Genomic DNA, 10,627 nt, shown 5'->3' with positions numbered 1-10,627 from the left:
CTCTTTTCTAGAAACGATTCCTATCCTCCATCTAAGGACTGAAATTTATAACTACGCTAAAACCCTTCTGGAAAATTATTAACTTAATTGTTATGTTATTGACAATTGTTTTGTGTCTTAACTTTCTTTCCAAATATATTATGGATAACTACAATATAAAATATTTAAGTTAGTACCTATGTACTTCGTTGTGTGCTCTTTGATATGTTATTTATGTGATGCTTTATTTAGTATATTTATTCTATTTAAATGGGATGTTGTAAGATATAAGAAATTAAGAATTATGAAAAAATATATCAAAATATAAAATATAGTGATAGAAAAAAAAATCTTAATATTAAACAAAATCCATGTAGTTTATGAATTAGAAGTTTTTTTTAGTAAACTATTTTAAAATACTTATTAAAAACTTTTGTAATATTGAAGACCTTTGTATTGAAGAATTTAACTTATATAATAGTGGCTAATCTATTATTATATTGAATTATTTTTTTAATAAAATTATAAAGATGAGGTTTAGTAGCTACAATTTATATTTTATTTCTTGTTTTCTATTTTTTTTATTTTATCCTATAATAAAACGCACTTGGAAATCTTAAAATGTCCGACTGATCTCACAAAACTTTAATTATTTATTGTTAAATTGTTATATAGTTAGGATTCTTTCTTATTTAAACGTAGTTTATAACTTATCTTTTGTTAAGATTGATTTTAATTCAATTTTCTCTATATTTTAGTGTTTCAGCCGTAATATTTCTTCTGATACATTATTGAATATGACTTTTCAAGTAACCAGTGATGTTTAAAAATATTTTAAAATTTTCAAAATTTTATTTATAAGTGGATGTAAATTTTTAAAAAAATTAAATATATTATTTTTAATATATATATATATATTTATACATATATATATATATATACATGTATATATATATATATATATATGTATACATACATGTATACATATATATACATACATATATATATATATATATATAAAGTATCAGGTTATTAAAGCTCCCCTCAACTCCCAACCACGGCAAGTAACCTTTTAAGATTAATGAATTACATTCCAGATCATAGTCTTCACATAAAAACAACCATATTATATAAAATTATTATTTAGTAATTTTTTTTTTCCAATGTCACATAATGTAACGTACTGTGGCAACGCAGCAACGTACACATATTTACGTGAATGACAAATGGCGCAGCGTGGCACTCTGTTTTAAAAATGTTTCTTCAATGGATTTTTTTTTTCAAAATTCAAGATTAAAAAAACACGAAATTATTTGGAAGATGAAAATAAGGAAAATAATTTTATATAGACTGAGAGAGAAAGAAAGGACCAAATTATAAATAGTGGTATTAAAACTGCATTACTAAAACTGACTTAAATTACAAATCTTATGTACACAATAAATATAACATAAGTCTCCATCTTTTATTTTATTTTTCTAAGAAAAAATTCAACTACAATAACCCACACCCCCATATATCTGACTTCTTATGTTATTGTTTAACAATGATAATGCCAAATGATCTTTTCAAGTATTTATAATATATTTTGAAAAACAGTTTTCAAGCGTGATATATTTTTTTAAATTTTTATGTATGCAATTTTTAAGCACAAAAATTGAATAAAAATCCTGGTAAATCCATCATATCTTATTTTTGAAATACAATAAATAATTTCGGGTTTTTTTTTATTAAAAAACAAACATTCCTCCTTTTACCGTTGCATATCTTGATGGGGTGGGAAAGAGATTTGATGGGTGCAGTATGTATAGGGTTTTCTTTTTCATTCGAATTTTGGGCCGATAGACAGGATGGGCTGAGAGGCCCAGCAAAAATAAATTATCGATTGCTGAGGAGAGGAGTGCGCGGGAAACAGTTTGTTCTCTCTCTTTCTTTTTCTTCCTCTTCTCTTCTGTCACACAGCACTCTTTCATTTAATTTTTTCTGCAAATTTCTGTTTTCATTGGTAGACTACCCAAATGGGTATTAAGGTAGTCACTTTTTCATCATCCTATTCCTTCGTTTCCCTTTCAATTTATTGTCATTAATATTAATTTTGTTAATGACGATTGTTTTCTAGGGTTTAACTAAGCTTTTGTCGGACAATGCTCCAAAGTCCATGAAGGAGAACAAATTCGAGAGCTACTTCGGTCGCAAGATTGCTGTTGATGCCAGCATGAGCATTTACCAGTTTCTTGTCAGTACTTTCCTTCACAGCACTTACGCAGTTTCAACAGCGATATTGATGCGTTATAGTTATGCTATTAACTTAATAATATCACGTGTCGTGTCTTGGATTTTGGTGCAGATTGTTGTTGGAAGAAGCGGAACCGAAATGCTCACTAATGAAGCCGGTGAAGTTACCAGGTATGTGCAGTAATAACTTCATATGTTTACAATTAGACAAGATTAATTGTGATTCGGGGTTTTGGATTCAGTGTCTTCCTTTTGATGATAAATGTGGTTCGCTTTGTATGATGATGGTGTTGGTTATGTGTCTTGTAGTCATTTGCAAGGGATGTTTTCACGGACAATCAGACTTCTTGAAGCTGGGATGAAGCCAGTGTACATAACTATGGATTTTAACTTACTTAAGCTTTTCTTTTCTTGTAACCCTCCGAGGATGATTTTTTTTTTGTTTTTCTTTGTATAGATTGTATTTGCTGAGTTTTTCTATTGCTGGTGTGCAGATATGTTTTTGATGGGAAGCCACCAGATTTGAAGAAACAAGAGCTGGCAAAACGGTATTTTTAGTGCATATTCTGTTATTTTTAGAGAGTTATGATCTTTGTTATGAGGTGGGGTTGTTATATTACTATAGGATTGTAACTTACAGAAAGTTCCTCAATAATGCTTTTCATACTGAAATTCTGTTAGTTATTCGAAGAGGGCAGATGCTACTGAGGATTTATCAGAAGCCTTAGAGGTATATGCGCAGTTTGTTGTTGTTTTTTCTCTTGAGTTCCTTTTGTGGCAGTAATTTTTCTTCTCTTAAAATCAATATATTCTCATCCGTGGACGGATTCTTCTTGTCATTTAGAGTGCCAATAAAGAAGACATTGAGAAATTCAGTAAACGGACGGTGAAGGTGGGCTTTTTGTTTCTTATTCGCTTTTATTTGAAAATTTTTGCACGTTGTAGATGGAGAAAGAAACATGGATTTTGGTACATGGTATTTGATGCTATCTCCATATTCTTGTAGGTGACAAAGCAGCATAATGATGACTGCAAAAGACTTTTAAGACTTATGGGCGTTCCCGTTGTTGAGGTCACATTGCATTACTAACGTATTCATTGTTCTGTGTGTTTTTCCCATCTGATTAAATTTTGGGTTCTACAGGCACCCTCAGAAGCAGAGGCTCAATGTGCTGCACTTTGCAAAGCTGGAAAGGTAAGCTCATACCTGTTATGTTTCACATGATTTTTGAACTGGTTTCTTGAAAACTAAAGTGATAATGTTATTGCTAATCCTTTTAAAACAATAAAGAGACTTCTCGGAAAACAAAAAGATTGAATACTGATTTAAATTTTTACCACTTTTTCTTATAAAATCCATTTAAATTTCAGTTATGTTCTTGCTTTCGTACCTCTTTCTTTGGATAAGCATGCCTTCAGATAATTTTATCAACTCATTCCTTCTAATTAATTGGCAGCATTTCCTTTAATATAAGCTTTCTATAGAATTTATGCTGAATGATTTATATATTATAGGTTTATGCTGTGGCTTCTGAAGACATGGATTCCTTAACATTTGGTGCTCCTAAATTTCTTCGCCACTTAATGGATCCAAGCTCAAAAAAAATTCCAGTGATGGAATTTGAAACTGCAAAGGTCCTTTTAGCTTTCAAGATAATTTAGTTTTTTACTTTCTGACATGCTCACGTTGGCATTACTTTGGTTTCAGATTTTAGAGGGGCTAAATCTGACCATGGACCAATTTATTGACGTATGCATTCTTTCTGGCTGTGATTATTGTGAAAGTATTCGAGGTATATTTCAACCCATATTTATTTGTATGATGTCTGATCTAAACTTGGTTTTATGATGTTTGAATCAGCTCTACATGCAATGTATATGGTGTAATTGATAAATGATGTGTGCCACAGGAATTGGGGGACAGACAGCTTTGAAACTCATACGTGAACATGGCTCGATCGAAAATATGCTGGAAAACATAAACAAAGAGAGGTTTTTTCTTTCTATTGAAAATTACCATCTTTTGCTTATGCAATTTAGTTTGTTAGTCGCATGACATAGCCTTGTGGAATAAGGTTTACTTGTTTTATGACAACAAATCTAAAATACTTATTTTGAAGGCTAGGTTCATGATATTTAATTATGATATTGCTTTTTCATCCTTGGAAGTACTTATAGTGAGTGCATTGGTTAGGTACCAAATACCAGATAATTGGCCATATCAGGAGGCTCGGCAGCTTTTTAAAGAACCAATGGTCTTAACTGATGAAAAGGAACTTGATATTAAATGGACTGCTCCAGATGAAGAAGTAACACATTCCGTTTTAGAACTTCAATATCATTTCAAATGCACATGGACTCTATACCGAAATACATTATATCTGTTTGTCTATCTATCTTATATATTATGTTCTTTGGCAATATAATTAAGTTGTATTATGTTGCTTTACAGGGGTTAATAACATTTCTAGTAAATGAGAATGGCTTCAACAGTGATAGAGTGACCAAGGTGAGCTCTCTAGTATTATTTTGGATTGCTTTAGTACGATTTCAATTGCCTCTTCAGGAAAATTCAAATGATTTACATATGAATGTTAGGCAATAGAAAAGATTAAAGCAGCAAAGAACAAATCATCGCAAGGCCGGTAGGTGATTCATAAGTCTTTGGACATTAGTGTTAAACCTTTCTCTTTTCTTCTGGTACCTAACTCCTTAACTCCTTGTTTTTCTTTGTAAATAACAGACTGGAATCATTTTTTAAACCCACAGCAAATCCATCAGTACCGATCAAACGCAAGGTATGTATTTATTATGTCTATCATCAACCAAGAAGTGGCCATCAGTAATTATTTTAATTTTTCTGAAAACTTGCAAGTTCTTCACCAAAACTTTTACGGTCAGAATTTTGGTTGGCTGTGATTCAGTTAATCTGTTTTTTCTCCCTAATTTATCTTGCTGAAACTAAATGATGAACTATTGTTTCTTTGCATTATATTCATCATCTTAAGGTTTAATATGGATGATGAAAAAACTCTCCCATTCCATGAAAACGTATCATTAACATAATCTGTGTGAAGAATAGAGTATTAACTTTTGGAAGTTTAAAGTACAGATACAGGCCATGTTCATGTGTCAAATCTGACACTTTGTTTTCTTATGATTGAATATCTGCTAAAAAAATGCGATGAGAAACACTCTTGTTTGTGTGCAAGCAAAATGTTTATCATATCATCTTCACCCTAAAGTGGATTTTGAGCTCTTCAGCCCCCTTTCTTGTTCATGTATGCTTTTCACTGGTAATAATTCCAAATCAGAGAAAAGAACCAAAAGCAGGAATTTTTTCGCCATATTTACTAGAAATCTTAAAATCGACATGCTAGATAATTTTGGCTACAATTAATGGCAGGAAATCAAATTCATGCTTAGATCTTTCAAACCAGCAATTGAGCATAAGATGTTCTCTCTGCAAACTTGTAACTGGTCAAGGCCCATGGGTTTTGGCAACTTGAGCTTGCCAATGTATAATCTGGGTTCCGAGCTCCATACCTTTGTCTAGAGGTGTCTGCTTTGGTGCCTGAAGCTGAATATCCCTGGTGAACCTCCAAAGTCATTCTGTGCTTATGCATAATCTATCTTTCAGTGGCCAACATATAAGTGTTAACATGATTACAGTCCGAGTGATAAATTATAGCTTTTTACAATCTGTTCTGATATTATAGTGATTCTTCTACAAACTTTGCTTGAGTAGTTTTGAAAACTATGTCAAGCCTTCTTACAATGCTCGAGCATATTTTATTGCCAGTATATGTATATCTTTTACCTTTGATTTATTGTCTGTGGCTTCACTTTTAATTCCTTTAGCATGTGGGTTTGTGGATCTTGACAATTACTATTATAAACTTGTTTAGGAAGAAAAGCATTAGGGACTGCATAGCTTGTTTTACCTTATTTGAATGTCCGTTATTCTGTGTCATTGTTTAGGAGATATTTCATCTTTTTCTTTTTTGCTGTTTTTTACTATTTTTCTCTTTATATGTTTTATTATCCAACTTATTTATTATAAAAGGCCATCCATTGTATATATTATTGGCTTCTGCCCTAATTGCTATATTTTTATAAAGCTCGACATGAACGTTAAAGTTGGATTGGCACAGTAACGATCAATAGACATTATACTTGTGGTTGAGTTGGTTATGTGAAATTAACATTTTAGGTTGGCTACCTGGCAAAACCCGAGTAATGGGTTGGTCCCCTTCCTTTATACCCTTGATCTGCTTTAGAAGAACCATCTGTAAAAGTATATGCCGATAGAAACTGAACAAACAAAATACTTCTTCCCTGTTAAATAAGGCATTCAATGAAAAATACTGGGAGCAGTCAAACCACCACTCTCGAACAAATTACTGTTATGCTTTGGAAGAACCATGCTTTGACAACTTTTTTTGGACAGGAAACACCACCGAATAATGCTAAAGAAACTAACAAAAAGGCCAAGGGTGCTGGTGGTAGGAAGAAGAAATAGTTGGCTTTGTGTCTTGATAAGGTTAGAGTTCTGAATGTCATTCAACTTTTTTCATCGTGTATTTAACTTCACCTGGTATTTTGCATGCTTTACATCTGTGACCGTGCCTCTATATTTTCCAGGTATGTTGCAGTTAGCCTGAAGGAGGATCAATGCGGTACTTCATTTTACAGAGATACTCTCAATCCTCCATGTAATTTAACTAGTTTCCTTTCCTGCTGCATTCCATGACTATTTGACTTAATTTTGTCAATTCTGGATATTTGCACTCACCAAGTTGTAGTTATAAGTTACTATAAATTAAGGTTTTGTTAGAGGCTTCTTCACTGGACAAATACCTAATTATGTTTATTTGGAGATGGGTATTCAATTATATCCACCTTCAATATGTACAAGCCTTCATCCAACTTTGGCGCAACTTTTTCAAACATGTCCAATGCAATTCTGTCAAAATATGGTTCAAACTACAACATCACTTGGGGCCGGGTATCCAAAACGATGAAGTAGGTAAAAAACTGGTGGATGAATAATGATGCCACTGTAGGAAATTAATAATTGAGAAAGATGTACTCGGTTTGATCCCAAAATAAGTTAAGTTTTGCTTTAGATACTGGATTTTTATTGCTGACAATTTGGTTTAGATAGCGATTGGCAGTTAGTGAATGAAATAACGTAACTGATAAGTCGTTACTTTTCCAATACTCTAGACAACAAATGGAATATTGTCCAAAAATTATTTATCGAGTTCTACATTTTTCATTTTCTGTCTCTTACTAAAAAGAGATTAGTCGGAATGTTAAGCCATCACCTTAAAGTTAAATCTGGTGCTGGAAATAATTAAGCATTTGAGTGTGCCCCGGCATTCTGTCAAGCATACAAGGGTGGGACCTGTTGATAATTAAGTATAGTTGGAGTTCTGTCATCTGTCAACTCTTTTGTTATTATGATTTTTCTTCTCTTTTTTGTCTCTAATGAGACATTACCGCATTTTGAATGTGGAAATGCAACTCATTTCTATGAAGCTAATGTCAAGGTTGATATTAAGCAACTAGATCACTAGTTATTTTCCCTTGCAATTAGTATAAGAGGTTACTGTCTAGTCATTGCTCTTATTTAATAAACCCATAACGAAAATGCTGGGGTCAACACCACCATTTACAATTTTAACATTTGGTCAACTTCATGTGCTAAGATGTTTGCATTTTGGATAAGCTTTTGGTAAGTAATAACACGAACGGATTGCAAATTTATTAAAATTGAAGTTATATAGATATTGTCTGTGTTAAATTTCAAGGAATGGCAACATCCTCGACAAGAAGATTGCTATATGCTGTGGATGTGAGAACAAAATATGAACTAATGAATGATGCATAATAGACAAACTTAAAGATAAGAAGTACTCTCTACCATAAAGTTTAATGTCACGCTCTCAATTAAGAACGTGTCTTTCCATTTGTACCACTTGCTACCATACATATAAAGTTAATCACTTCACCAGGGAACACCTAAAATAAATTTAAGATTCAAATCTGAAACCTGAAATTCGAAACCCGTAACCTGAAGTTCCAAATCCGAAACTTGAAACCTAAAACCCAAAAAAGTTAACTCGAAACCTTAAACCCTAAACCCAAAACAGAAACTTGTAACTTGAAATCCTAAACCGGAAACTTGTAACCAGATACCCGTAACCCGAAACCCGAAGCCGGACACTCGTAACCCGATAAACAAAACTCGAAACACAAATACCAAAAACCGAAACTGGAAACGTTTAACCCGAAACCCTAAACCGGAAAGCCGTAACACGAGACTCGAAACCGGTAACCCGAAATCTGAAACCCCAAACCCTAAACTCGAATCCACAAACTCGAATCCCCAAACCCCAAACCTAAAACCCGTAACTCGAAACCCGAAACTCGAAACCAGAAACATGAAACCCGAAGCCAGACAATCATAACACGATACCCGAATCCTGAAAACCGAAACCGGAAACATTTAAACCCAAACCCTAAACTGGAAAGTCGTAACCCGAAATCCGTAACCCAAAACCCGAAAACTGAAACTCGAAACCACAAATTCGAAACCCCTAACACCAAACCCGATACCCAAAATTCCAAACCCAAAACCCGTAACCTGAAACCCAAAATCCGAAACTCGAAATCCGAAACTCGAAACCCGAAACTCGAAAACCGTAACCCGAAACACGTAACCTGAAGCCCCAAACCCGAAACCTCAAACTCGAAACCCGAAACTCGAAAACCGTAACCCGAAACCCGTAACCTGAAGCCCCAAACCTGAAACTCGAAACCTGAAACCTGAAACAGAAAATCTGAAACCCGAAACCGAAACCCGAAATCCCAAACCACAAACTCGAAACCCGAAACCCGCAACCCGAAACACGAAACCTGTAACCCGAAACCCGAAACCCTAAACCCTAAACCTGAAACCCCAAACTCGAAACCCGTAACCCGAAACCCGTAACCCGTAACCCGAAACTTGAAACAAGAAACCCTAAACCCTAAACCTGAAACCCCAAACTTGAAACCCGAAACCCATAACCCGTAACCCGAAACTCCAAACCCGAAACTCTAAACCCGAAACACGAATCCCGAAACGGAAACTTGTAACTCGAAACCCTAAGCCGGAAACCCCTAAACCCTAAACTTGTAACTCGAAACCCTAAACCTGAAACCTATAACCCGAAACTCGTAACCCTAAACCCGAAACCCGAAACACGAGACTCAAAACCAGTAACCCGAAACCGGTAACCCAAAATCCGAAACCCAAAACCCTAAACCCCAAACTCGAAACCCCAAACTCGAATCCCCAAATCCCAAACCCAAAACCCGTAACCCGAAACCCGAAAAACGAAACCCAAAACCCGAAACCTGAAACCCGAAGCCGCACAATCGTAACCCGATACCCGAAATCCGAAACACAAATCCCAAAAACCGAAACTAGAAACATTTAACCCGAAACCCTAAACCGGAAAGCCGTAACCCGAAACCTGAAACCTGAAACTCGAAACCCCAAATTCAAAACCCCAAACCCCAAACCCGATACCCGAAATTCCAAACCCTAAATCCGTAACCTGAAACCCGAAATCCGAAACCCGAAACTCAAAACCCGAAACTCAAAAACCGTAACCCGAAACCCGTAACCTGAAGCCCCAAACCCGAAACTCGAAACCTCAAACCTGAAACCTGAAACCAAAAATCTGAAACACGAAACCCGAAACCCTAAACCACCAACTCGAAACTCGAAACACGAAACCCGAAACACGAAACCCCAAACCCCAAACCCCAAACTCGAAACCCGTAACTCGTAACCCGAAACCCATAACCTGAAACCCGAAACCCTAAACCCGAAACCCCAAACCCGTAAATCGTAACTCGAAACCCGACACTCCAAACCCGAAAACCGAAACTCCAAACCCGAAACCCGAATCCTGAAAAGGAAACTTGTAACTCGAAACCCTAAGCCGGAAACCTCTAACCCGAAATTCGTAACCTGAAACCCTAAACCCAAAAACCGTAACCCGAAACCCATAACCCGAAATACGAAACTCCAAACCCAAAACCCGTAACCCGAAACCCAAAAATTGAAACCCCAAACCCGAAACCCAAAACCCGAAGCCGGACACTCGTAACCCGATACCCGAAACCCAAAACACAAATCCCGAAAATCGAAACCGGAAATATATAACCCGAAACCCTAAACTGGAAAGCCGTAACCCAAAACCCGTAACCCGAAATCCGAAAACTGAAACTCGAAACCCCAAATTCGAAACCCCAAACCCCAAACCCGATACCCGAAATTCCAAACCCTAAACCCGAAACCAAAAACCGGTAACCTGAAACCCGAAATCCGAAACCCGAAACACGAAACACAAAA

The 10,627-nt window shown here is 35.3% G+C and overlaps 1 protein-coding gene across 3 annotated transcripts; it reads left to right on the top strand.

Annotated features, from left to right (window-relative positions):
• The first annotated feature begins 1,868 nt into the window (after nucleotides 1-1,868).
• On the top strand, nucleotides 1,869-7,148 carry LOC114189546 (flap endonuclease 1). 3 transcript variants are annotated; one of them, XR_003605689.1, is made up of 19 exons: nucleotides 1,869-2,009; nucleotides 2,099-2,215; nucleotides 2,327-2,385; nucleotides 2,524-2,583; nucleotides 2,709-2,762; nucleotides 2,896-2,944; nucleotides 3,059-3,106; nucleotides 3,221-3,286; nucleotides 3,359-3,409; nucleotides 3,730-3,849; nucleotides 3,923-4,007; nucleotides 4,125-4,206; nucleotides 4,409-4,523; nucleotides 4,667-4,723; nucleotides 4,813-4,859; nucleotides 4,958-5,012; nucleotides 5,621-5,807; nucleotides 6,665-6,757; nucleotides 6,859-7,148. XR_003605689.1 is itself a non-coding variant. In XM_028078140.1 (18 exons), the coding sequence occupies exons 1-17, from the start codon at nucleotides 1,998-2,000 to the stop codon at nucleotides 6,734-6,736; spliced, it is 1,149 nt and encodes a 382-aa protein (XP_027933941.1). In that variant the 5' UTR covers nucleotides 1,869-1,997; the 3' UTR covers nucleotides 6,737-6,757; nucleotides 6,859-7,148. The 3 variants fall into 3 exon arrangements, 2 of the variants coding, with proteins under 2 accessions (XP_027933941.1, XP_027933940.1); XM_028078140.1 differs by lacking the exon at nucleotides 5,621-5,807; XM_028078139.1 differs by lacking the exons at nucleotides 6,665-6,757; nucleotides 6,859-7,148 and having other exon boundaries at nucleotides 5,621-5,808.
• Nucleotides 7,149-10,627: the final 3,479 nt, after the last annotated feature.

Source organism: Vigna unguiculata, chromosome 7 (assembly GCF_004118075.2).
Source record: "Vigna unguiculata cultivar IT97K-499-35 chromosome 7, ASM411807v1, whole genome shotgun sequence".
NCBI classification, from domain to species: domain Eukaryota; kingdom Viridiplantae; phylum Streptophyta; class Magnoliopsida; order Fabales; family Fabaceae; genus Vigna; species Vigna unguiculata.
The sequence above is the reverse complement of the archived record's forward strand: the minus strand, read 5'-3'. Positions and strand labels throughout refer to the sequence as shown.

What these genes read in the sequence shown, in the direction of transcription:
- LOC114189546 (XM_028078139.1), top strand. An exon ending in AAACAAGAGCTGGCAAAACG is followed by an intron (nt 2,763 to 2,895) that starts GTATTTTTAGTG and finishes AAATTCTGTTAG; the next exon opens with TTATTCGAAGAGGGCAGATG. An exon ending in ACAGTGATAGAGTGACCAAG is followed by an intron (nt 4,724 to 4,812) that starts GTGAGCTCTCTA and finishes TATGAATGTTAG; the next exon opens with GCAATAGAAAAGATTAAAGC.